Below are 27,934 nucleotides of genomic sequence, written 5' to 3'. Positions count from 1 at the left end.
GTAATCCAGGGATATGGTGAGATGCAACTTCTCAGGAAAAACAAACACCACAGGCCAAGGCAGGAGGCGCCCCTTAAAATTTCTGCCTTTAGACCTACAGGCAGATGCTTTCGGGCTACCTCAAAGACATGTCTAACCTTTTGACTTCAGATGCAACTACATTTACACTTTTCCACATGGCAGGAGTTTTGCCTCTCTGGTAAAGTTATTTTGGTAAGATCAGGTTTAGTCTCTGCCCTGTAATCCACTTTGCTTAAGATTTGGACGTCCTTGCTCCTTCTACCTGGCACCAGTTCTACACGTGGCAGTTTTTAAACACCCTTTTTGTGCAGGCGGCTGAGCGTGCTGGTGCTAGCTGGGGTGGAGTGTCCAGCCAATGGACTGAAGGACTGAACAATGATTTTATTTTCTGGGACCAACAGCACCAATACCTAGGGAAAAAGAAGCTATTTTTACCTAATGATATAACTTGTGGCACACATGTTAAGGCGCTCCATTAGTTAAATATAGTTCTTTCTATTTTAAAACTGAAAGAACTGGCTGTAATTTTGGAAAGGTGGAACCCGGCAGATGCCGGGAAGTACAAGCCTGGAGGGAAGGACAGGCCTCTGCAGCTGCCCTCCTCACAGGCAGGGATGCCCACATCCAGAGCTCACGGGAGTCCTTTTGGGTGGAGGCGGCTTTGCCTCTGCTTTCTGAGCAGCCCATCCTTGAGGACCAGGCCGTTGATGTAGAGTTTGTGATGTGGTCTGCTTAAGGGTGGGGCTTCTAGCATCCACACATCAGGTGACATCTGGGATACTGTCTTAGGGGGCAGCTAGGAAGTAAGGTAAAATGTGTGGCCTTTTTTTTTTTTTTTTTTTTTTTGAGACAGAGTCTCACTCCATTACCCAGGCTGGAGTGCAGTGGTGCGATCTTGGCTTCCTGCAACCGCCACCTTCCTGGTTAAAGCTAGTCTCCTGCGTCAGCCTCCTGAGTAGCTGGGATTACAGGCGTCCACTACCATGCCTGGCTAATTTTTGTATTTTTTTTTTTAGTAGAGATGAGGTTTCACCATGTTGGCTAGAACTCCTGACAAGTGATTCACCCGTCTCAGCCTCTCAAAGTGCTGGGATTAGAGGCGTGAGCCACCACTCCCGGCCCGTGTGCAGCTTTCTCCATTTTGCAGTTCCACAGGGAATAGAGTATCAGATAAAGGTTTAGATGCTCCCTGCCCCTAAGAGAGCGGGGAAGTGAATGGCGCCCAGGCAGCCTGCTTCCTGAGTTACCTGCAGGGACGATGACTCTCCTCTCATTGGTGGTCATGTTGGGAGGAGGGGGGCCATTCTTCTCGTCCATATAGCTGTTGTAGTTCATGGGGTTGGACTCGCCTCCACCCACCAGCTTGCTGCATTTGCTCACGCTGCAGTCCACCGGAGACTCCCTACAGTGAGAAGAGACAAAGCCCAGAGGCGGTCAGCACTGACAGGGCAGCTCGCCCCAGCCTCCGAATCATGAGCTCCAGGGCTCCGATGACGACCATGGAGCCGTTGCCCAGCCGCGCTTGGTGCCATGACGATGATGATGCCCTCTTTCTATCCTCCATGCTGCCACCAGAGTTTCCTTCAAATCCCAGCCCAGCCCTATAATTACAGTACGTAAAACCTTCTGGCAGCGCCTTAGTGCCCTCAGACCAAGGTCTGAGCTTCTTTGTGTGGCATCGCAACCCTCCCTGTCTGACTGCAGCTTACATTTTTAGCCTCACTGCCAGGCAACCTAGTCCATGCTCCCAGACACGCCTTCCCCACAGTCCCCCAGCACTTGGTGCCCGCCTTGGTTATAAGGACTTGTCACACTGCCTGATTCTTAGCTTGGCCTGTGCCTCCTGACTGCTGAGTTCTTGAGAGGATGGTCATCACTCTTTGTTTAACCCTAATATTCTTACATAGGAGGTGAGCAGCAAATGCTTTCTCAGTGAGTGATTTCTGTTGTACCTAGAGAAGTTTAATGCATTTCTCATACACTGTTATATTCGAATTTTCCAATAAACCCCCAAGATAGGCACAGCAAGGGTTACTATCTCCTTTTCATGGTTAATGAAATCCAGACAGGGCTTTCTGGCTCAGAGTCACACAGCTAGTCAAGGTGGAAACAGGACTCGGGTGTTCTGTGTTAAGCTTCACTATCAAGCACACATGCAAAAGAGCTGGTTGCTACTTGGAGAAGGAATGGAATCCAGGAACTTCCCCCTGATGGAGAGGTGGTGGCCCTGTGGCATTTTGCAGCCCTGACCCCAAGCTCACCGTGGAGCAGTATGGACATTCACAAGGGAGAAAGCAGATCATCCAACTTAGCCTAGAGCTACAGAACTTGATCAGCACCTGGTATTTTGCAGCACTGGTGATTGGGCAGCTGTCTGGAGGGGTGACGTCCCACCCATGGCCACCTGGTGCCCTAAAGCAGGCTGGCAAACACACTCTGCATGCCCCCCCAGCCCAGCATCACACACCTCCAGCATACTTGGGGGAGGTGCCACCCTGTCACACCCAGTGCCCGCTGCTCAGCCACTCCAGCAGCAGCAGGACCAACGGAGATGATGGGAAGGCCAAGCAGAAGCTGTAACTGCCGTTATACTGAGCGGGAAGCATCGGTTCTGGCAGCCTGGGAGACAGCCAGTTCTCTCAAAAGCTCCAAACCAGGCCTTCAGACCAAGGAGTTCAGATAAGGTTCAGATTACAGCCTTCCAACTCTAGGCCACATAACCTCTCCGGACGTTCCAAAGGCCTGGCCACTGTTCTCCATCCCCTGCCAGGGGCAGGAACGGACCACAGCGAGGCCTTGAGGAGCAGGGCCATACCAGATAGGGACCCACCCATCCCACAAGCAGGGACGGCAGTCACTAACCCAGAAGAAGGGAGATCAGCCCAGGGCTTCCTGAGACCCAGGCAGGGCGGGGAGGCCTGAGCACATTCAATAAAGAAAATTAAATGAATTTGTTTCTTAATCTGAAAGGAAAAAAATAGTGAAGATCACTTATCATAGCTGGGAGATAAATGCTCCACTGAGATATTAGAAGTCAGATGGTAATTTTTTCCTGATGTCTTACAGAGGGGAACATGGGCTGAAAATGAAAATAAGATGTATAACTCACACATGTTAGAATTTAAGGTTTTACTATTCGCCTACTGTTTTTCCAGGCAGAGAACCAAGAACCAGCCGTCAGAGTCGCAGATTGCTGAAGGTTTAACATCCCCATGGCAGTGGAGGGGAGGCAGTAGCACATCAGGGCTTTTCACCAGCATTTGGCCCTTTGGCTTCGGCTGCGGAAGGACCTGGCCGGAGATGAAGCAGTCCCGGTCAGACCCTGCTGCCTGCATCTGAACCGAGCTCCGGCTGGAGTGCACTGGGTCCCCTCACCCGCCCTGGGGCTAACTGCAGGCACACACTCGCACACATGCATGCCCATGTGCACACACACTCCAACACAGAACATGTGTGCACAAAACTCCACCCACATGCATGCACACATGTCAACAGAGAACACATGTGCACACAGATGCATGCCTCCATGCATGCACACACGTCAACACACATGCACAGATATGCACTGTACACATTCCAACACGGAACACACATACTTCACCCACATGGAAGCACACATTTGAACACAGAGAACGTGCACACACACACGTACACTTCATCCGCACACACACGCATAGCTATTGCACACACACGCATACACATGACACACACATACACACACACTCACACACACGGCCTGGCAGCCTTTCCCTGCATCCTTATCGGCTGTGAAACAGTCCAAGTGCTGCCGAAGTTTGAAGGATTCAGTTGGCCTGCAACCAAGTGAGCAAGGTTTTCACTGGCGGGCGGCCTCTGTGGGAGAGGCGGGCTCCACACTGCATGCTCTTCCCTTGCAGGATGCCCAGAGCAAGAGGGCAGAGGGCCTGGGCAGGGGTCTCTCGGAAAGGAGAACGACAGCAGGGGGCAGGGGATGGTGGGACAGGAGGGCACACTCCATGGGCTCCTCCCCTGTGTGGACGGTGGAGAGACGATTTTTGGAAAAATTCTTTTCCACATCAGCCGGGCCCCTGGGGATTTCTGAGTTAAAAACTGACCTCTTGCTGTGCAGAGAAGTCAGCACCTCAGGACTCACTGAAATGGAGTGAGCCTTTAGGGTTATGGCCATGTACAGTAGGCACAGGTGGCAGGGCTGGTCCCAGGTGCCAGGGATGGAGGAAAATAAATGTGAAAAGCTGAAAGAAATGTTTCCCCAAACCTGCCTAACACATGACCTTGTAAGGAGAGGAGCCACAGACACCTGGACGAAGGGAAAGTGGACTCAGAGGAGGAGGGGGCTCTCTTGCTGGGGTGGCCGTGGCCACTCATTCCCTGAGCAGAACCTCCTCATTCACTGAGCCATAGAAGTTCTCCCAGTTCCGCTTCCCTCCTCCTCTCTCCCTGCCCCCGGCCCTGTGCACACACCTGCTCCCCAGCTGGACAGGTGATCGCTTTGGCCCCTCGCCTGCTAGGGTGTTTCTCCTCTGGAAAAAGGCCCTGTCCTCGGTGCCAGGCTTCTGCACTAGGACCCGTAGGCCGGTGTCCTTAGGGAGAAGGGCTGGCACCATCCTGGTTCCCCACACTTGCCCAGCTGGCCCTCCTCCCACTGCTCAGGGAGAGAAAGAAGGAAAGCCATACCTCGCCCGCTCGCCTGCCAGACCTCCCTCCATTCTTGCAGCTCCCAAGCACCGTGCCTCCTCCAGCCAGCGCAAGCCCTGCGTGCGGCCATGGGGCTCCACGGCTGCCACTCAGGGTGGGTACAGGTGAAGCCCAGCATAAAAGGCTGCTCTTTAATGAGGCAGCTGGTGCCTGTGAAGAGGGCTTGATGAAAACAAGCGGGAGGGGGAGCGCGGGACGAGGTTTTGCCATTCAGCCTGCCTGCACTGCTGCTAATTTGTATTAAGACCTGCACTTACAGCTAGCATGGGGCTGGGGCCCACTGGCAGCTGATAGCACTGGGACAGGTGACAAGAGAGCCTGGGGCTGCCACAATAGATCAGGGAGGTGGCGGTGGCCCCAAGGGTGTAATAACGAAGCACATCTCCTCCATCTCAGGGCAACAGAGGCCACAGCAAAGCTGCCGAGGGCAGGGTAGCCCTTGTCCTTCATTTCCACTGCTGGTCATAGCTCTTTACTCTTCGAGTTCTGTGTGTGTGTGTTCTGTGAACATTGCTACTGGTTTCCAAAAAACCTTTGCAATCTGTTAGACAATTTAAAACAAGGTGTGAAATCTTGGGTGTTTGGATGAAGGGAGATTTCAAAGACTTCTCCCGAAGATTACCTCTTTAGACTATCAAAAGATCTTCTCTACCTTCCTAGTCTACTCAGAGCAACTGAACTTGGGCATATCGTCAGACCCGCAAATCTGAGCCCAGGCTCACTGTCAAAGGACACCTGATGTTCACACGGCCAAAGTGAGGCCTCGAGGGCTACCTAAGTCACATGGTTGCATTAGGACCCGTGGCATGTGATTCCTGCGTAGTATGCACCCTGCGCAAAAATTAAACAATCTGTATTGCCTTTAGGATATCTGCAAGACATACATGTGACTCTTTTGTTTTTGAAAAGGAGATGCAATAACTTAAAAGCAAATTCCAAGAAAAGAAAAAGCATCACCCATGATAAAGCCATCGCCCTAATCTACTAGCTGTTTTCATCTCCATACACAGTAGATGCTGCTAACTTTTCCAGGATCCTGTGTATGCCTCCCCACCCAGGTTACGTGTGACATGTCTCATACTGCAAAGTTCAGAGCACTGGAGTTTAGAAAGGGGCCTCACAGCCAGAGAGGCACAAGTTCCATGGAACAGGAGCTGATGCTTCTCTGTGTGGAATGTGAGTCTCTAGGTGTCCAGGGCATCCAGACCCTGGGGGCCAGGTCAGGGAGTGTCAAGGCAGGTGAGCGCTGAACTCTGGTCCTGAACACCAGGCTCACAAGGCAAGTCTTGCATTTCCCTCTATAAACTGATATTCTTTTCTTCACGGGATGTTTTCCCCAATCCCTGTGGTTGAGACAGGATGCAGCTGAGAGTTATTTGCAGACCACAGCTTGGATCAAGTTGCTGAAGTCTACATGTGAAAAAGAACCTATGGGCCATACTGTTTCAAGGCAGCCCAGCCTAACAGAGTCAACCACAACAGGAAGATATGAAGAAAGAGGCACAAAACTCCCTCAACACGGGAAAGCCACCTGCCTCTGAGATCCTCAGACCTCAGTCTCTGCACTTGACTCTTTGCCCCGGGCCAGAAGGTTTGTTATTGGGGTGAAAAGCAAGTGGGCATGGTAGCTTCAGGCGCACTGCACACCTCCTTCCCGCCAGAGACACAAATGCCAATGGGTCTCCGGTGAGCATGAAGATGTAACTCAGAAGCCCATGCTGTCAAGGAACACAGAAAAAAATGCGCTGTGAATCACAGAACAGTCCAGAACACTGTGGCCCAGCACTGTCCAATAGAAGTAGAATGGGAACCACATGCGCGAGATACATACTTTTTTTTTTTTAATATGAGATGGTGTTTCGCTCTTGTTGCCCAGGCTGGAGTCCAGTGGCACAATCTCGGCTCACTACAACCTCCGTCTCCTGGGTTCAAGCAATTCTCCTGCCTCAGCCTCCCGAGTAGCTGGGATTGCAGGCGTGCCTAGCTAATTTTGTATTTTTGGTAGAGACAGGGTTTCACCATGTTGGCCGGGCTGGTCTTGAACTCCCGACCTCAGGTGATCCTCCCGCCTCGGCCTTCCAAAGTGCTGGGATTACAGGTATGAGCCACCACGCCTGGCCGAGCTACATAATTTTAAATTTATTAGTAGCCAGATTTTTAAAAGAAAACAAAACGATGAAATGAATTTTAATAATATATTAAAGTATATTAAGATGTTAACTCAATATAGCCAAAAGATGATCATTTCAGTATAATCAATAATCAATGGGATACTTTACACTTTTTCCATAGTAAGTCTTCTAAATCTAGTACGCAGTTTATATTTAGAGCACATCTCAATTTTCAACTAACCGTATTTCAAGCGCTCAGTAGCAACCTGTGGCTAGTGGCTGCTGCATTGAACAGCACAGGTCTAGCCCGTGAGCCAGGCGATCTCAAATTGTACGCCCTACCTTGGTTTTCTCATCTGAAGTTCAGAATCATTACAACATCCTCTCCTATCTTTTTGTGTTATGGCAAATTAGACCACTGCAAACAACCAAATCATATGTAAGTAACAAACTGTCATTATCAGCAATACTCAGAGGATATGAGACGCACGGTGTTCAGGATGAGAGATTTAAAGAGCCTGGCATTTATTTCATTCTGTCATTGCTTTTTGCATAATTAAATGACAGGGTCTGACATGGTTCCACTGTAAGCAATGACATTTTTCTAAAACTCCTTGCTTCCTGCTAGCCACTAGTCCAGCTTACACGTGAGCCCTTAGGGAATATTTGTGGGGTGCTGGCGATGGCCGTGCCTAAGCTGCTTGGCTCTGAGAGCCCACAGGATTGTCTCTGCTTGCCTAGGGTGGGTGAGAAGACATCAGTCTTTCCGAACCTACTTTGTTACCTGCTGATGGTCTGGGTCAAGACAAGCAACTCAAAAGCAGAGGCTGCTGCTCTGTGTAGCCAAAGCCAGGGAAATATCCTGTCTGTTCACTGGAATATTCACACAGGCCCTCTCCAGCTGGCTTTTGGTGTGACTGGAGCCAGGTATGAGCTGGCAAGTGGGTTCCGAAAATCAGTTTCCTTGGGCCCTCTTGGCCCAGGATCAGTATCCTGGAGTGCTTGAGGATTCCCTGGGAGCAGGGGACGGAGTGGTGAGCAGCATACTTCCTTCCCACCAGAGACACAAATACCCATGGGTCTCCAATGAGCATGAAGACGGAACTCAGAAGCCATGCATCCATGCGGGCTCAGCATTGCAGGGGCTGAGTCAGCAGACCTGGGTCTGTGTCTTAACCTTAAACAAGCACCTTCTCTTTTGAGTCTGCTCAGCCATGTGTTCATTCAGTTATTTATCTGACGACAATTTATTGAGCACCTACCGTTTCAGGCCCTGCTCACATGTCGGGGGGGAGGTGATAAGAACTAGGACACTCTAAGCGGAGTAAAGAGTGAGGAGGCACTGGTTTCAATCAGGTGGCCAGGGGAGGCCTCTGAAAAGGTGAGGTTCAGGTAGAGAAACCCAAAACTCGTGAGGGAGAGAGTCATATGACTAGATGGAGTAGGAATGTTCCAGAAGGAAGGAGTTCAGGGGAAGAGATTCTGAGGCAGGAGGGTGCCTGGGGGTCTAGGAGCAGCAGCTAGAGTCTCCTGAGGCTGGCGTGGAGGGAGGAAGTGGGATGGAGGGGGCAGTAGAGAGGATGTCGGAGGGATGGTGGCGCCATGCTAAGGGCTTTGCATTTCGTCACAAGCCATTAAAGAGTTTTGAGCAACAGGGTTACAAATGAGGAAAGCATGGTTCTGGCTGCTTGCTGTCTGGCGAACAGACTTCAGGAAGGCAGGAGGAAGTGGGGAGAGCAGGATGCCCCTGCAGAAGCCTAGGAGAGGTGCTGCTGGCTTGCACCAGGCAGGGGCGGTGGAGGTAAGGAGTGGGCGGATTCAGGTTACAACAGGCCAGAGAATCTCCAACAAAGCCGGGCGCGGTGGCTCATGCCTGCAATCCCAGCACTTTGGGAGGCTGAGGCGGGCGGATCATGAGGTCAGGAGTTCAAGACCAGCCGGGCCAACATAGTAAAACCCCGTCTCTACTGAAAATACAAAAATTAGCCAGGTGTGGTGCCACGTGTCTGTAATCCCAGATATTCAGGAGGCTGAGGCAGGAGAATTGCTTAAACCTGGGAGGCGGAGGTTGTAGTGAGCCAAGACTGAGCCATTGCACTCCAGCCTGGGCAACAGTGTGAGACTCCATCTCAAAAAAAAAAAAAAAATCTCCAACAGTGGGACCTGGATCTTCAACAAGCATTGGGAGCCCCTTGTGGAAGGGCCCCATTTAGGAGGCGTCGTAGAATAGGCCTCCCCACCGGGTGGCCATTGGCAGGAATGAGGCGGTGGTGCAAAAGCATGACACACGAGCAGAGGGAGCAGAAAGGTGCCTAGCGGATGGCACGTGGGGCTGGAACCACATGCCTGGGTTCGGGCTCCAGCTTTGCCTCCTCTAAATCCTTAGACAAAGCAATCTCCCCTGAAAGCCCCACTTGCCTTCCTGTGTAACAATGAAGTTACGGTAACTACTTCGTAGGACAGTTGTGGGGAACAAGTGGTAAGATAATATGGGAAAATGTTCAACACACCATGTCCTTCGACTGTTAGGAACTCCAGCACCATCAGAATTACCTCTGGAGGGAGACTCATCTGAGGGGCTATGGGCTCAGAACCTCTGAGCCTTCCTGAAATCCCAGGATCTGGAAAGGTGGCTGAGATCCCAGTCGCTGGTTTTGGTTAGTGGGGTTGAAATGTGGTAGGGCTGGGAGTTCCCACAGGCAGGTCTGAGGCCACGGGCTGCTCTGGAGTTCTCCCTCCCAACCACGCTCATTCCCTTCTCTCTCTTCAATCCAGACTGGTTTCCTCAGTGACCTCATCCACTTTCACAGTTCAAACTCCTTAGAGATGATGCCCAAACCTAAATTCCAGGCCTGAAAGATTATCTGAGCTTCAGTTCCCAAAGTCTAGTAGACGTTTTTATCTGGATGTTCTACCGATTGCTCACAAGGAATCTCAAAGAGAATATTGACATCCCATCCTAAAGCATTTCCTGTGCCACCTTTCTGCAGCTGCTCACAGCACCAGACTTCAAAATGTGCAGGCTTTAGTGGCCTTTGGTTCTTTCCTGTCATGTACCCCCTTCATTCACACTTTATTCACCTAAGCCCTGTTAATCATCTCTTTGCTATCTCCCTTATGTATCTATCCTGTTCAATTTCCATAATCACTACCATCACTTAGTTCAGAACTTCATTATTTCCTATCTGGGGTATTTTACTAACTTCTTCACTTGTCTTTCTGACTCTCCCATCCTACCCTTTGTGCAGAAAGATTGTCAGTTCGCTAGTCTCAAGTCACTGCTCTGATGAGGTTAAATGTCACATCTGTGCTCAAAGTCAGCCTCTGGCTGTGGAATCAACGGCACATGTTTTCAGCCTGCCATTCAGGGCCCTCTCTTACTCTTTATTTTCATCTCTTTGTGCCTTTGGCCCAGTAGATTACCTGGTATTTTGTGAATGAGACTGATGTTCTCTGTCTTTCAAGTCTTTGCTCATAACAATCACTGTCACTACAGAGCACGTGCCTAACGCGTCTCAGGCACCATCCCGGGTCCTTTCCCTGCGGCATCAGAGTAACGCTAGAGTAAGGAGCCATGAGGAAGTGAATATCCCAGTCCTGCCTGAGAAAGGAGAAAGCTGGGGCTCTGAGGGGTTTCGATAACTTGCCCAAGGGGGAGAGGCAGGATGTGAAACTGAGGCTGCCTGTCCACTGTCCTCTTCCATGACCCTGTGATTTTCTCTCCTTGGACCATCCTGTCTCCATTTCTACAGGCAAAGCCTGAACTGACCCAGTACTGTACCTCCTTCATGCACACTTTCCAGGTGCCTGCCCACTCCCAGACACAGTGAGCCCCCACAGGCGTCTACCTTCCTCATCCCTTCTCCACTTTTACTAAAGAATGGTTTGGTCACCTTTGCTCTGCTGAGACCCACCCAGAGGGGTTAAGTATCTTCAACGGGACAGGGAAGAATAGCTTACCACTAAGCTGTCCCCAAGAGGACTGGACCTGGGCCTGGGATTAACAAGAAATAAGTGTTCCATGAGCGTCTGCACAGGCGCTTGGGGCCTGACTCTTACCTGGCCTCTGAGGGCTGCATGGGCCCCAGAGAGCCGGGGGGCTTCCTGGCCCTACTCCATCCCATCTTCAGTGTGTGGCCCTCTCTGCCTTAGCTCTCTAGAGACTGACACATGCTTCCTGGCCCAGCTCCAGAGCTCCATCTGCTGCAAAAACCTTAAGTGCCCGAAGCTAATTACTGCAGATCTGGTGACTTGGTGCTTTCCTCCAGTCCTGCATAGGCCTGGCGAGCTTACCTGGATCCATTCATGTGGTCATACTCCCGCTTGACGTTGACCCTCACTGGCTGATTGATCCACTCCTGCTGCGGTGGGAGGGGGTTGATCTTGTGGGGCTGCCCGTAGTCAGGACTCCCCGAGGCAGTCATGTCGGCCTTGGGGAGATGGGCCGCTGCTCCGTATGCTGAGTCAAAGAGGGACTGGTCGTCGCTCACCACCGACAGAGCCTCCTGCAGGGCCAGAGAAGAGACAGAAAGCCCAGTGTCACTCTTCACCCAAGCAAGTGGCACTCTTGCTTTGAGCTGGCAAGGTGGCCCAGGGCTGCCACAGGACAGCTTGTCTGGAAGTTCCTGTTTGACTCACACTCCAGGGGGCAGATTTGCCCTTATGCAAACCAGATGGGTGTTTGCAGGTTACCTGGGTGAGGACAGACTTTGGGCAGTGGAGTGGGGATGGAGGATTCATGAAAGTGGGTTCATTTATTGGTTCTGTAGTCTGGGACCCCCAAAAAGGACGGTGGAGATAGGGAGGCCAAGAATAGTGGTGACTTGGCATGGAATGTAGTATTGTGGTGGTGTATGAATGCTAGATTCTTCCAGGCATAAGCAGAAATGCCTCTTATGAGCTGAGTGGAGTCATCAGCAGTGAGGGGAGAGAGGAGATCCAGCATTTATTTTCTAGGCAAGGCCAGTGAGATCCACCCAGAGAGGCTAGGTGTGCTGCTCAAGGTCACACAAGGGAAGGGTGGGGCCCATGGCTGTGGCCAGGCCAATTTCAGTTTCCTTATTTGTAACAGGGATAAAAATAGCTTTAGCACAGAGTCGATAGGTGGATTAAGTGAGAAGATCTGGTCTGGGGGTGTAGCTTGTAAGAAATGCTCAGCAGTTTGCTGAGGGCCCTCCAGGAGGTGCTGGTACATCCTATAGATCTCAATGTTGGTGACTCAGCCAACCAAAGGACGAAAGAGGAATCTCAGACACGCGAAGTGCCAGTCAGGGCAAGAGTGTCTGAAAGAGGCTGTTGGGTCCTCCCACTCATATTATTCCATCACTGACTTGGGTGTGACTCTGGGAGATCATGGATTAAGAAAAGAAGTCTTGGCCAGGCATAGTGGCTCATGCCTGTAATCCCAGCATTTTGGGAGGCTGAGGTGGGAGAATCGATTGAGTCCAGGAGTTCTAGACTAGCCTGGGAAATGTGCCGAAACTCTGTTTCTACCAAAAAAAAAAAAAAAAAAAAGAAAGAAAAGAAAAAGAAAAAAGAAAGAAAGAAAGAAAGAAAGACAGACAGAAAGAAAAAATTAGCTAGATGTGGTGGCATGTACCCAGCTACTTGGGAGGCTGAGGTGGGAGGATCACTTGAGCCCCGGAAGTAGAGGCTGCAGTGAGCCATGATCGTGCCATTGCATTCAGCCTGGGCAACAGTCTCAAAACAACAACAACAACAACAACAACAACAAAAAACCTTGCACATTCCGGAGATCTGCTACCAATCAAAACATGAGGATAAGAGCCTTCCATTATTCCATGTCACATCGAATCACAGGCATCCAAGGTCAGGGACCAGGGCATAGTGTTCACTACAGCCATATAATTACACCAAAGTAAGTCTTCAGAGAAAATAGTAGTCATCTATAATTGATATATAATCTCTATAATCAATAATTATATAATCTATAATTGTGAATAATAGATGTGATAATACATGCAAAGTACTTAGAACAGTCTCTGGCACAGAGTAAGTCATACTCAGAACATGTTAGGTATCATGATTATCAACATTCAAACAAAGATTCTCTTAGGCAACCTGTTAGGGGCTGCCTTGTGACCTCACAAAATTCATGTGCTGAAGCCCTTACCCGCAGTTCTCAGAATGTGAGTGTATTTAGAGATAGGACCTTTAAGGGGGTGAGGTGAAATGAGGCTGATAGGGTGGGCTCAAATCCAATACGACTGGTGTTCTTAGAAGGAGAGGGAATTTGGACACGCAGAGAGCCCCCAGGGAAGTGTGTGCACAGAGGGGCTGCCACGTGAGGACACAGCAGTCATCGGCAAGCCAAGGAGAGAGGTCTCTGAGAAAAACCAATCCTGCTGGCACCCTGATCTTGGACTTCCAGCCTCCAGAACTCTGAGCAAATAAATTTCTTTTGCTTAAGCCGCTGGTATGTGTCATGGAAACCCTAGCAAATGGATACACCATCTTTACTTGAAAATGTAGTGATAGGTGAACAGCACTTGTTAAAGCTGGCATTTGTGTACTTTCCTTGTGTAATCCACATTCCTGAATTGAATGTCTTCTTCAGAATGAATGCTCTTCATATGCCTGTGGAATTACAACCTGCTCCGTGGGCTTTCTCTTCTCTCCCAGGGCCATTCTCCACCCCAGCAGACTCACAGCCATAATTCAAAAGAGGAGGCTCTTTTATGGCTGTTTTCAGCTGGGATCAGGGAAAAAAATCCTGGAATATGTTCTATGAGTCCTGCTTTTGCACCAGACGGCTTTGGAGTGTAGGTGCATCCAGAGGTGCAGTCAAAGCAGAGCTGCCCACACAATATTAGAACACTTACATCCTCCAACCGAGGTGATCTCCCTAGACCTAATATCTGCTGAGACGCTTCTTCGTTTTCTACCAGATGCCCTTGAGTCATGCTCAGAGTAAAGCTGTGCTTGTCGGAACCATTTGTTTCTTGGTTATCATATCCACTCTTGATTTCAGCTAGAGATCAGCTTTGGCTTCGTATCCTAAATTTTGGACTGTTACCTGGGCATAAGGAATTATGGTTCCGAGCTGAAAAGGGTGACATTGCAACCTTTCAGACAGCTGGCCCTGACTCCATGAAATTCCTTGAGTTCCACCCTGGAAGCAGAGGACACATTACCACCTATGACCCCTAAGTGTCTTTTGGTGATAAGGGTGAAGAGCATGCACCACAGTCCTGCTACAAAAAGAGATGACATTTCAGGAATCAGGTAGCATCTTCTGCTGTAGAGAATGGCTTACATTCTTAGTTTATCATTCATGAACCTTGGGGTTTCCAGTAAAATAATTTCTTTCCCTTCCCTCTTCTAGGTTGGGGAAGAAGATGATGGGCTATCAGAGGCAAATAAGCCCGGGAGGCAGGACTGGGCACAGTGACGCTCCAATAGACGGGCAAAAAGTTCCTCTCATCATTAGCCAAAGAGGGTGGGCCAGGCAACAGTGAACACAGGGTGGTCCTGTCCAAGGGGACATGCAGACGGCAAAATCCAGACTTACAGCAAAGAGAGTACACAGGGAACACAAAGCCGGGTTCTGGAGGCAGACCTAGGGGAGACTTATTAAGGAAGTGAGTGGTACACAGCTAGAAAAAACAAGTGATGAGATAGAGTGTAGGTGTAGAAAGGGCACAAAACCTGTTTGAACTCATTTTGGAATAAAAGTTTCCTTAAGAATGTGGTTCACAATCAAGGAAACTCCAATCAAGTGGCAACGTTGTAGGAGGAGAGCGTCCTGGTTCACCGCGAATGCCTCACACTACTGTCCAGTCTGGGCATTTCTCTCTGAGATTCTTCCCTCCCTGATGGCCCATTGACATGCTCTTCCCTTGTTCAGTACACCTCGCGCACTCCTTGGCTGGATCCAGCTCCCTTGCAAGTTGTGAATACCGTTGTCATCCTGCCACAATCTGCTTAAAACCCTCAGAGAGCTCCCTACAGATAGACCACAGCAAATCTCTTATCAGCCACTTGTCTTCCAAAGGTCATCTTTGTCCCACCTGCCACCCTTACATTGCACAACTTCCTCTTGCTGCAACTTCTGTCCAAGTCTAACTATTCCCACTGCTCCACTAGACAAGCCCTACTCAGGTATGCTTCTGTGTCTTAATTTTGTGGTTCCTTTTGCTGCAAGTAACCTTTCTTTAGCCTTTCACCCTGATGCACAATTATCTGTGCCATTGTGTAAGGTAAGTGAGATCTTCCTGAGAGCTTCCTGTTTCCATGAAACCTTTCTGGTGATGACCTCTGACTCCTTTGAGCTGTTAACAGCTCGTGAGAATACCGCTTTGGTTATGCATGCATGCACACACACACACACAGACACACACATCCCCCTTCTATTTGCAATCATTGCTAGACCAAAAACTTTTTTCCATTACAATGTGGAGAAAAGAAGTGATAGATCATGGGGGCTGTGAAGAGAGAGAAGATGAAGGAGAAGGGTTCCCTGTCTGTCTCATTGGGCTGAATTTGAAAAGCTAATATGGGCAAGGGAAGGGAGGTGAGGGCCACTAAGCGGAATAAAAGATTTGGGGAGATAAGGCCCCAAACAAGCTGATATGAGACCCAAGTGAAAAAGCAGAGTTGGGGAGGAGAACATTCTTGCTGCTTCTGCAAATAAATGGCACCCCCTTTTGCAGTTCAATAGCTTTAGGAGCACCCCAAGATCATGCCCTTGCCAAGTACACTGTCATTTTTATGATGTCACTGGCAGTAGGGAGCCTTCTCCAAACTGCTTTAGGAAGACCAGAGTAGGGACGGAGAAGGCAAACAAGAGGAATGAGTCTGGGCAACTTGATGTGGGTGCTGCTGTCTGCAGGCGAGGAGCTGCTGAGTTGGAGAAATTTCACTTATTTGCAGCTTGTTATACATGAGGAGCTGTTGCTATTTCATGTGTGTCTTATAAAGCTCTTTACTTAAACTCTTAAAACTTTTTAAACTTAAAACTCTTCCTTATACTTAAAGCTTACAAGGAAATGAGCATGTTGCTAGCGTTCAAGAACTTTCCACCGATAAATCATCAATAAGTATTTAACTGAGCTGATAGGCTGGATGTAGAAAGAACACCAGCATGCAAATTCACCAGCCATCCTCAGAGGGACTACATTCCTTCCGTTTCTAATGACTTTGCTTCTCCTATTGTTGCTGATGATTTTATTCAAGGGAAGAGAAGTTAGTTATTATTTAAAAGGCTTGTGGGCTCCATGGGGCTTTAGACCATGCCATGTAAAATTGACTTCCAAGTGAGAACGACAGGAGGCGTGGGCTCCTAGCCCTGTGTGGGGCTCCGTTCTGGGGTTCCTTCTTGACCCAATAATTGTCACCATAAGAGGAACCCCCAGGCTGGCTTAGTCATTGGCTTCTGAGAAGCACTTTCCTTTGCAGAATGCTGGAAAGGCTAGGTCTGTGGGTCCGGAGGCTCTGACCTCTCAGCCACTGAATCCTAGATCCAGAGGGTAGCACAGGGTCCCTTGCTCCAGGTAGGGAAGTGTCCCAGCACATTTGTACCCAATGATGCCCCTTTACCAGAGACCTCTGGCAAGGTGAGCTGCTTGGGGTGGCATCTGAGCTATAGCAGATCACTCACATTTGCGGATAGAAATGCTTCCTTTCCACGACCTCCTCCTGGTCCTGGATCCAGCAGGGGCATGCTACCGACAATGCACTTGTCTCAGTAGGACGCTTTTTCTCCTCCAGTTTGGGCAAGGTGCCTTTAGTACATAATACACCCTCTGTCGTCATTACAGGCAACAGATACAAGTAGTAATAATCACAGCACTTATTAAGTATAAAACACTGTTTACGTGAGTAACCTAATTTAATCCTCCCGGCAATTCTACGAGGGATGTACTCTAATTTTTTCAGACGAGAAAATGGATATTCAGAAAAGTGAAATAACTTGCTCAGTCGCACAAAAAATGAGTGTGATGTGGGATCCAAATTCAGGTCTACAGCCTAAGCACATAACCACAGCTCTTTACAGGTTCTTTCTTGTGAATTTTCTGTCCTCTCAATTAGACCATAAGCTCTTTGAGGGTAACTGCAGTGTTTATTGTAACTTAGAGCACAATCTCGAGTCAGAGAGATTTGCGTTTCTATACAAGCTTCATCTGCTGCTCATTCTGCATCTAGTACAACTTCTATGAACTTCATTTCCTCATCTGTAGGTTGGAGATAATATCAGTACCTAACCTGGCAATTCTGGATAAAGATAAAATGAGAAAATATGAGTAAAGTACCTAAATCAAGCACCTAAACTTCTTGGAGCAAAGTAAATACTTAAAAATGTGGCCAGGCACGGTGGCTCACGTCTGTGATCCCAGCACTTTGGAAGGCTGAGGTGGGAAGATCATCTGAGGTCAGGAGTTCGAGACCAGCCTGGCCAACATGGTGAAACCGTTTCTACTAAAAATACAAAACTTAGCCAGGCATGGTGGTGGGTGCCTGTAATCCCAGCTACTCAGGAGGCAGAGGCAGGAGAATTGATTGAACCCAGGAGGCGGAGGTTGCAGTGAGCCGAGATAGCGGCACTGCACTCTGGCTTGGGCAATAGAGTGAGACTCAGTCTCAAAAGAAAAAAAAGAAAAAAATTGTTTAAAAAGCTGGGCACAGTGGCTCATGCCCATAATCTCAGCACTTTGGGAGGCTAAAGCAGGTGGAGTGCTTGAGCTCAGGCATTCAAGACCAGCCTGGGTAACACAGCATAACTCTTTCCCTACAAAAAATAAGAAAACAGGTGTGGTAGTGTGCCTGTGGTCCTAGCTACTTGGAAAACTGAGGTGGGAGGATCACCTGAGCCCAGGAGGTGGAGGCTGCAGTGAGCCATGATCATACCATCCAGCGTGGGCAACAAGAGTAAGACATTGTCTCAAAAAAAAAAAAAAAAGTTAAAAAAAATTTTTAATGAAGGTCAGTGCTGAGAAATGGCGTGAGAATCAGTGGGTTGGAGATGGGTCAAGAGGGAGTTCAGATAAAGCCAGAGCGATACCTACTTCTCCGCATGTTGATTGTTTAAAAGATTAGTTGCCTAAATTTCTAGTAAGTAGATTTGGTGATGATAGAGTCTGAAATGCAAATCCCATGGGCTCCTAGAGAGCAGAGCCGATTTCACTAATCTGCATGTCCACTCTTCCTTTAAAACCATGGCTGTCATTCCATTGCAGGCTCAGCCCTCTGCCTGTTTCTGGCTTCTGAGTCCAGGCCTCTAGGTGGCATAGATAAGGCTCTGTTGTATAGCCTGAATAGCCCTGTGAATGAGGAGAGGAGGCATCTGTTGTGAGATAATGAAAATTGTAGGTGGCCAGCACCTATTTATACTGTTGTTCATACACCACATACTCAGTGAATATCAGAAGAATGGCGTGGGTACATCTGTGCATTCATGAATTTTAAAACTTCACTTATTTTGGAATTTGTCACATATATGTGCCTATATGTATCTTTTCTTTTTATACTCACAAATGTGTCTTCCAACATTTGTTTTCCTTAGATTAAGTCAAATGTTACTTTTCATGTGCACATCAGTTGAGTGATGGGGATGTGGTCAGAGCATAGCCGCACGATGGCCTGGCCGATATGAACGATGAGCAAACAATTGCATCTCCAAACAGCCTAGCTAAGGCCGAGACGGAAAAGCCTCCAGAGGGGCAAGGAAAGAGGAAGAGGGTGGCTTCAGGATCTCCCCATTTCATTTGGGAAGACAATAAGAGAAATTTCTGCCATTGTCCTATGTGTGGGAAGGAACAAATATTTCACAGTTATGAGTCCAGTGGAGTTAGAGGAGGAAAAACGCCAGACGTGGACATGAGTGGGAGACCCTTTCTGTCTGTTCTTCTTTATATGTAGGCTGAGTTTTATTTCTTTTCTTTTCTTTTTTTTTTTTTTTTTTTTTTTTTTTTTGAGGCGGAGTCTCGCTCTGCCGCCCAGGCTGGAGTGCAGTGGCGCGATCTCGGCTCACTGCAAGCTCCGCCTCCCGGGTTCCCGCCATTCTCCCGCCTCAGCCTCCCGAGTAGCTGGGACTACAGGCGCCGCCACCACGCCGGGCTAATTTTTTTGTATTTTTAGTGGAGACGGGGTTTCATTGTGTTAGCCAGGATGGTCTCGATCTCCTGACCTCATGATCCGCCCGTCTCGGCCTCCCAAAGTGCTGGGATTACAGGCTTGAGCCACCGCGCCCGGCCGGCTGAGTTTTATTTCTAACACAGAATGACCCAAGACACGGAGCCTGAGAAGCACCAATGTCCCATGTGTCCTTCCCATTCCTTTCCTTCTGGCCTGCCCTGAATCTCCTAAGGACAGTTGTCTGGGGCTGAGCAGCTTGGCTGGAGTTGGTCGGTGAAAGGAATGTCAAAAGCAACCCGACCAAGTTCCCTGTGGCTGCCCTGCTCAGTGGGCCCACTCAGCCGCTCCCGGTGCAGGGCTCTGGGACGCTAATCTCTGGCATATCCGTTACCCAGGGTCACCACAGGGAGCACACTAGCTTTGGCTTTTTGTTACATTCTTTGCATAATGACATGAAGTCCCTTCTCCTGCCAGTTGGAGAGAATACGAAATGTAAACAAGACACTTAGGTGCAAAGCCCTCTGTGTTCTCTGCTTTGGGAACCCAGCAGGCTCTGCAGCAGTGGGGGTGATCAGCCTGGGTTGGGGTCACTCCAAGTCTAATCTGAAGTGTCAAAGTAGGTGGCTGCTCTGAGCAAGGCCAACCCTTTTGCTTCTCTCTCCTCCCTACACGCACCCATTTCTTGCTCCTTATTTCCACTGCATAGAGGGCAGGGAATGAAAAGGGAAGAGGAGGTAAATTTTATGGCAGTTGGATAAGGAAGAAGATAGGAAACATTAGTCAGTCACCAAAAAAAGCATTAACTGAAAACTCCTTTGCATGGGGCACAGTCGCGTTTTCTCAAAATGACCATCAGAATATTTTGGATCTTTGCCTCTCTCTTCCCATCAAAAGGCGGAGCTTATTTTCTCCCCCCTTGAACCCAGATGGAACTTTGTGATTGCTTCAAGAAATGGCCTTGCATGACTTCCGGGACAAGGTGATAAAGGTATTATGACTTTCATCTGCTTCTTGTTCTCTCTTGGGCCTCTAGTCCATGGAAATCGCCACCATACTGTGAGGAAGCTCAAATTAGCCCAAACTGAGAAACCGTATGGAGAGGCCCACAGGAGAGGAACCGAGGCCACAGCCAACCACAACAACATCAACCTCCAGACTTCAGAGTGACGAGCCTTCAGTGAAGGATAACAAAACTCACGAGCCTAATAGTTGGTTTATGCCACTAGGTTTCGGGGTAATTTCTTATGTAGCCATAGTAACCGGAACATCTCAGAGCATTTTACTCGGCAACCGAAAACCCATATTCAAAGGCTGTAGAGGTGACTGTCTGAGTATCCTTTCACTGTGGTTATCGACACTGGCTGGCAGGAATCAGCACCATGACTGAGCAGGTGGGGAAACTGAGGCACAAAGCATAACCTTTCTAGGTTCACACAGTGAGGGGGAATCAATCTCAGCATTAAAGTCTAAGTCCTCTGATAAACACATAGTGGAATTATCTCCAAACAACAAAATCAAAATAAACAACAGACAAAAGCCAAACAAGGACCACTTTTTAAAATGAGAACGATCAAATAGAATATGTATTATTTACTGACATGAAGTTTCCAAGGAACTTTTACTATCATCACCTCATTTAACCTCTTAAAATATGAGTTAGGATCCTTATATTATTGAAAAGAAAATTGAGGCTTAAAGAGGTTTGCTCCTGGCCTCCGGCCCTCACCTAGTGAGTCTCCAGACTGCTGGCTTGGCTGCAAAGCTTCTACTCTCCCCCTAAACCGTTTCCACTTTGCCATCTCCAATTTTAGGCCATGGCACACAGCCAAATCTGCCACAGAGCCTCAGAGGGCCCGGCTGACTTTTCTTTTCTTTCTTTCTTTCTTTTTTTTTTTTGAGATGGAGTTTCATTCTTGTTGCCCAGGCTGGAGTGCAATGGTGCAATCTCGACTCACTGCAACCTCTGCCTCCCGGGTTCAAGCGATTCTCCTGCCCCAGCCTCCCAAGTAGCTGGGATTACAGACACCCCCCCACCACACCCACCTAATTTTTGTATCTTTAGTAGAGACGGGGGTTTCACCATGTTGGTCAGGCTGGTCTCGAACTCCTGACCTCAGGTGACTCACCCACCTCGGCCTCCCAAAGTGCTGGGATTACAGGTGTGAGCCACCGCGTCTGGCCCCCGGCTGACTTTTCAAGGAGTCTTGTTGAACATCATTCCCCCTCCCAAGTGCCTTTCCCCTTTGACTTAAAATTCCACTTCCTGGGGAGGGGGCTCGGCAGTGGATGACCCAGAGAAAGAATTCCTAGAAGATGCAATTGGAATTATTTGCAGACGACAGTACTTTATGTAATGGCGTTTTACAAATGAAGGGTCTGAGCCTAAGTGAGCTCGGAGAAGGGGATCTCTGCGTCCTCCCAGGACTGTGCGCTGTAACAGAATCCAGAGCCATGGCCTTCTGTGCCTCACGGGCCTCCCGCTCAGTGCTGCTCCAGGTCTCCCGTGGTATTTACCTTTGCCTGTTGACTTTGAGTGTTCACAGTCACTTTTTTGACCATAACCACATTTAAAGGGCATCTCTAAAGATCAAAGTTAAATTCTCCTCCCACAGAGAATGCTTTTACTGCTGAAAAGCAAAAAGTGCTGAATATGGAAACTCACAGGATGGGAGATAGAACGTTCATCTGAACCCCACGAAGCGAACTTTTTACAGTGCGTTTTACTTTCTGTTTCCTTCCACTGGGTCTGCCCACTGTCCAGTGGCTTTTTCTAGATGGCAGTGGGAACCACCGAAGGGCCGGCAGTGCTTTACTGGGTGTAATTCTTCACACTTAACCGTCCGGGACCAAGCTCCTCTCAGAGAATAAAGTAGGGTGTGGCCTGACCATTAAAGTAGGTCCCACAGTGTCAAAGGGACAGGGCACAGCCAGACTGAGATGTTGAGACTTACTACAATTAAGCAGCTTAGATGTTCTCTTCTGTAAGACGGAGCCAGTATTCTCCCACCCAGCCTAATGGGTGGGAAGGATTAAACACAGGCCTCACTGAAGCAAAGGTGGGATGATAAAAACGGAACCAGCAACCAGCACGACAAAAGCCAGATGGCATGGGAGAACCCGCAGGGAGGGCTGCTTCTGGGAAGGCCACCTGGGTGCACCAGCACACGTGCTGTCCCACATACTTTTCCCGGGGACTCTGTTCTGCCAGATTTCACTGGAGTGGCTGTACCAGTCATGAAAAATACTGCAACACAGCCACACAGGTGGATAAAGTGCTGCTGCATTGACATGCATCACTTCCCTCCTCTGCTCTGGGACAAAGAAAAGGCAGGTGATGGGCACTGTGGCTCCTCCAGAACCCTGCTCTGAGACAAGGGGCTGCTGCCCTGCAGCCCACGCCTCATGGATTGTCATGATGTGAATGTTGTCCCTGACCTGCAGAATGGTTTTCTGATCCCAGTGATGGTGCCGCCTGAGGATGGGTGAGGATCTGGACCCCACTGGGAGCAGCCTCTTCCTGCAGAGGAGCCCTGGCCATCCTGGCTGCAGATGGGGTCAAAAGGCAGCAAGCCACAGCACTGCTCTCTTCCCTTCATGGACAGCTGCTTTAAGTCTGTTCTAACAAAAGGCACGGGCCACCAGCTGGGTCAATGTGGAGCTTTATTGGCTGTGCAACTTTGGGCAAATTACTTCATCTCCCAGCTCCTGGACATTTTTAACCATCCTCTACTGAAAGCTTCATGCTCTCTAATGATGACAAATGGTCAGACTTCCCTGACCACAGAGAGCTGAAAGTTTGCAAGAAGAGCCTCCGTGGAAAGTGACTGCAGTGCTTCCCTGTGGAGTGAATTTCGCCCACTGCAGGGATGAAGGAGTAGCCTGGGAGCCAGGATAGAGACCCGGAGCTTTCCTATAGCTCGAGAAAGAGGCTTCTGAGAGTGTCCCTTGAGGACTGGTCTTTCTGGGAGCTAGACCAAGAGGATCTCAATCTGGGTCTGCAGGGACAAGAGAGGACTCTGCGTGACAAAGGGAAGGTGGGAGTCAGAATATTCAGATCCTAAAGGATGGGCTCCCGCAAGGGAAACAGAGACTTGTCCACCAGGGTTGGAGGCGGCAGGTTCTGCAAGTTTTCTAAGCCTTGAGGAGAGGAAGGAGTGTGGATGGCATGTGCCCTTGGGTGTCTCTTCGATTCCGGGGGTCATGGGAACGTTCCCATTCTTTATCTCAAGGACAGATTCTAGTTAGGCACCCTGAAGAGAAGAACCTCATCAATCTGATTCCTGGTTTTCATCCCCAGTTGCTTGCACACTTCCTGGCACCAAAGAGGTGTGCAATGAATTATGTTAATAAATAAAAGCCTCAGCGCCCGATGGAAAATGCAGGGACCCTCCCTCCCTGCCCACACCTCCACACCAGTCAGACTACCCCTTCTATCTTTATGCTTTGAGCAATTTTGATGAAGCCTTTCCCCCCAGGCTTGTCTAATTTTTTTTTAAAGCAGCCACACCCAGTGACTGTTTCTTCTTCAAATTTAAACATGAAGCCACTGACCGCTTTCCCCAAACAACCACTTGAGGTCCTATTCCTAGAAGCTATGATCTTATCTGACGATTTCCTCACGTGGCAGTTGCCATGGCAACCGGGGCCCTCACAATCACAGGAAGCCCACGAGGAAACGTGCACATGGCGGGGCTTCAGTCCCTTCCAGCAACACCCAGGGAGCAGCCTGGCAGAGGGACGAAGGCCAAACCAGCCTCGCGATGTCCTGCCTCCCGCACACAAGCCAGGAAAGAACACCGCTTCATCTCCACGCACAGACGAGGCCTGCATCCATTTTATTTCGTTTCCTCTCAGGGCATGGGGACGGGGGAGACCCTGAATCCGCTTTCCAGCTCTTAATGGCTGCTTCTTTTCCGTGATTCACGGCTGAGGAGCCATGCTTGGTGACCTCGGGCCCATCAAGTCGGGAAGCAGGTCCTGAGGGTGCAGTATTTCCAACTAGCACATCTGGGTGAACTGCTCTGTCCAAGGTGTTTAGCTCTTTTGTGGCCCAGGGCATATGGTTACCATATTGTTGCAGCGACATGTGGCAGAAACCTTGGATGGGAGTGATGGAGGGAGGTGGGGCCTGGGGAGGTCCATTTTCTGGGAGAGCTCGGCGGCCAGGGCCCTCTCTGCCCAGTTCCTGTGCTCTGTTTCAATCTGCTCCTCCTTTCCTTTTGTGCTCTCCGTTCATTTTCCCTCTGTCACCTTCAATTGTTCTGCCCCGTGCTTCCATGCCTTCTCTTTCTTGCTCCGCCTCCTGCATTTTAATGTCCTATTTCAAATAGTTTTTCTTCTTGTTATGTAAGGCTCGCCTGCCTCTTTCCTTCCTGCACTCTTAACCTTTAGAGGCATATTTAATGTACATTTAATACACATATGCAGCTTCACCTGCATATAATTGCCTCCCCGTCTTCTCTGCCTAATCATATCTCATTCATTCACCAAACTGTTGAACACCTCAAATTCCGCCTCCTCCAGGAAGTCTCCCTGCTCACTCCAGCTCAGCATAGGAACCTCCATTCTGCTGAAGTCTGTTGTATGGTCCACCTCTACCACCAATTTGGCACTTTATCTTAGACTGCCTTGTCACGTTGCTTTGATATTTATTTAACCGTTGCCTTCCATTGTGGTTTTTCATAGGTTTATGTTCTAGCTCTTCAACTAGATTGTAAATTCCCCACGATAATTTTCTTTGTGCTTGTCTGTAGACATGATTGTCACTTACTAGCTGAGTGAATTGGTCCCCTTATCCATAAATGGGCACAATGACAGCACCCACAGGGTTTTGATGTGAGGATCGAGGGGGCTCTCCACTCTGCTGGTTTGTGAGAGGTACAGTCCTGTCATCTTTGATATATTACCCACAGAGCCAGACTGTCAGGATCTGAATTCTGCATCTACCACTTGCCAGTCTTGTGACCTTGGACAAGCTTTTTAATCTCTCCATGCCTCAGTTTCCTTTTTGGTAAAATAGCGATAATAATAGTGTTCTAACTCGTGCCTGTCACATAGCCCTCCCTGAATGTAATAATCGTGGTACAGAAAAGGCACTCTATCTCTCTGGGCTTGTTTATGTACCTATTACATAAAAGGACTGAGCTACATGATCTGTTTAAGATCCCTTCCAGGGCTTCAACCCTAACATCTTTTAGTGGAGTGATTCTACAGCACCTTTGCCTGGAACGGTTCCACTTTATGCTATTGTTCCAGGAAATGCTTACTAGCGCCTCCTTTCACTCAAAATTATCCCACTTTGGATGATGCATTATATGGCCACCCTGTCTATGAGTAAGCTCACATAACATGGTGTTCATGAGCTTCATGGGCCCTTTGGTTGTCATGTTCGCTCTCCCTTCTAGAGGGAGTCAGGGGAACTGAGGACAGCCTGGTCTCTACATGAGGAGCCAAGCATCCTCTCATCATGGAGCTCAGGCTCCCTCTCTGGTGCACAGCTGGTCCCTCCGTTGGCAGCTGCCCTGCAGACAGTCACTCACAGGGCTGGCCTACATCCTGCTTAACTGGAGTGCTAAGCCTGGACAGTCCAGCACAGGGGTCTGCTGTCTCCCGGCATCCATCTACAGGCAAAGTAGATATTTTGTGAACCAGTCCTGCCGTAGTCCTCCAGAGAAAACATTTCAGTGGGTTTATATGGAGATGTTTTCTTTGTCAAGCTCAGTAAAGCTGAGCAGAAAACCCAGCTAAAACCCACTGACAGTTCCTAGGGGCTTGGACTAGTTTAGTTACTCCATAAGGGGCAGTTAGTGTTCTACTCTTGGAAGCTGCTGGAGGTGCCAACCTTGCCCAACAGAGCCATGCCTGTCTGTCTGTCTCAAGGACATGTGTCTTCATGGCAGGGAGGCTCAATCCTCCACATTATAAAAACTTGTGGGAAATGGAAAATTAGCCTACCAGGTGTACATGCCCTGAGATGTCCCAAACCTCAAAAATTTCTGAACTTCTATGTCCTGTTCAGTTCCATTTTCCTCAGGATCCATTGTCAAAGTCTGCCAAGTTTCCAAGTTCTTTCTTTCTTTCTTTCTTTCTTTCTTTCTTTCTTTCTTTCTTTCTTTCTTTCTTTCTTTCTTTCTTTTTTTTGAGACATGATCTTGCCATGTTGCCCAGGCTGAAGTGCAGTAGCATCATCACGGCTCACTGCAGCCTCAAACTTTCGAGCCCAAGGGATCCTCCTACCTCAGCCTCCTAAGTACCAAGTAGCCGGGACTACAGGCACACACCACCATGCCCAGCTAATTTATTTATTTATTCTTTATTTTTTGTAGAGACAGGGTCTTACTATGCTGCCTAGGCTGGTCTTGAACTCCTTGCTTCAGGCGGTCCTCCTGCCTCGGCCTCCCAAAGTGATAGGATTACAAGCATGAGCCACCATGTCCAGATGGCTCCAAGTTCTTGCACTGCGACTTCCACTTGGTTTTCTGTGTGATTGAGATCTCCCTTGTTCATTGTGGGTTGGTGATGTTCATGAGAAACCCAAAGGCGATGAAGCCAGTGGAGCCAACCTTCTCAAACCTTTCTCTCTTGGGAAACTGTGAGAGCAAAATGTCCCCGGGGAACCTTGTGGTCCTCTTGCTCCTTTTATCATGAACCAAAAATGCTCTCAGGTATGACGTCAGTCTGAATGGCCTGTAAAACATGTTGGCGGTTCTACATAAAACCAACAAATGCATACTCGTCAGCATCAATCTTAAAATCAGGATCAAGAAACAAAAAACTTTACCTAAACTTCTTATTCATTTACATAGAAAGAAGTTGAATTCTCTGATTTGGTCCAGGGGAGATGACTGTGATGCTGGCACTGTTCTAAAATCTGCACCATGCAATGCAGAAGCAACTCGACTTGTGAGGTTGTTGAGGACTTGAAATGTGTCTGGTGTGACTGAGGAACTGAATTTTTAATTTTAGTCAACTGTAATTCATTTGAATTTAAGAAGTCACGTTATGAGTGGTTACCGTCTTGGAGAGGGTAGGCTGTGGACACTTGTGTTTGGTGACCAGACTATGTGCTCCTCAAAACATGCGAAGGTCACTCTGGATATTTCTTTAACATGTCTTGTCTCACAATGGTGCCCTAAAACAGATTTGTCCCACAAAAGAACGCTCATTCACTGATGTATTCATTCATTTAGCAAATATTTATTGCATATCTTCTATGTGCCAGGCACTGTGATAAAAGCCAGGAGTATGTCTATGGAAAAATGATGCCATCGTTTTAGTGGTATTGTTAATGTCTATGAGATTAGGAGAATTGTGGGACTTTTCCTCCATGGAACTGGCTAAGTCCCTGCAGTGAACTAAATAGGTGAAATGCAGATTATTCTGGGAATATGCATGGTAACCCTGGAAAAGTGAGTAGCTGCGGCAAACCTGCCATGTAAACACAGGCTGTGCACACAGGTGGGGAAGTGACAACGGGAAAGGGGAGAAGAGTCTGAATTAAATATGGTGGGAACGATGGTATGTTTGAAGCTTAGATGAAATAGGAATAAAGCCCTCGAAAGCGTTCTGGAAAGCACATGGCATTTACAAATGGAAGCAGTGCACTGTCAACGTCACTGTGAGCTCCCGAGACAGTCCAGGCACAAGCTTCCCCAGCCACCCCCACGTAGCATCCCAGAAACCAACCAAGCAAAGGAGCCATTGCCTCAGGAGAAGGTGGCAGAACTTGAGGTAAAGAGGTGGTGCAATTGGCTACCAAGGAAGGGATTTCAGAGGACAGGAAAGCTGTGAACTGAGCAGGAATGGGGGGAGGAGGGGCAAAGGCATTAACACTTCATTGGCTCAGGGACTTTCTGGTCAGAGACAGCCAGCCAGGACCTCAGATGAGCATTTTATCCCCTCTTCTGCAGAGCACACAGCAAGAAGGAGAGGGGGACACGAAGGCTTGACTTTGGCACTTTCTCCATTGAGTCAAATGTTGTGGCTCTCACTGCAGGATCCTGAAACACCGCTTA

At 48.7% G+C, this 27,934-nt stretch overlaps 1 protein-coding gene across 6 annotated transcripts in view; it reads right to left on the bottom strand.

The window, feature by feature from the left end:
• Nucleotides 1-27,934, bottom strand: part of FLI1 (Fli-1 proto-oncogene, ETS transcription factor) — a 127,202-nt gene that overhangs the window by 42,232 nt on the left and 57,036 nt on the right. For all 6 annotated transcript variants that reach the window (XM_028834150.2, XM_028834151.2, XM_077964648.1 and 3 more), the window contains 2 exons: nt 11,121-11,332; nt 1,269-1,423 (listed from right to left, as the gene is read on the bottom strand). In XM_028834150.2, the coding sequence (XP_028689983.2) occupies nt 1,269-1,423; nt 11,121-11,332 (367 nt within the window). The remainder of the gene's footprint in view (nt 1-1,268; nt 1,424-11,120; nt 11,333-27,934) is intronic.

Source organism: Macaca mulatta, chromosome 14, assembly GCF_049350105.2.
Source record: "Macaca mulatta isolate MMU2019108-1 chromosome 14, T2T-MMU8v2.0, whole genome shotgun sequence".
NCBI lineage: Eukaryota > Metazoa > Chordata > Mammalia > Primates > Cercopithecidae > Macaca > Macaca mulatta.
The sequence above is the reverse complement of the archived record's forward strand: the minus strand, read 5'-3'. Positions and strand labels throughout refer to the sequence as shown.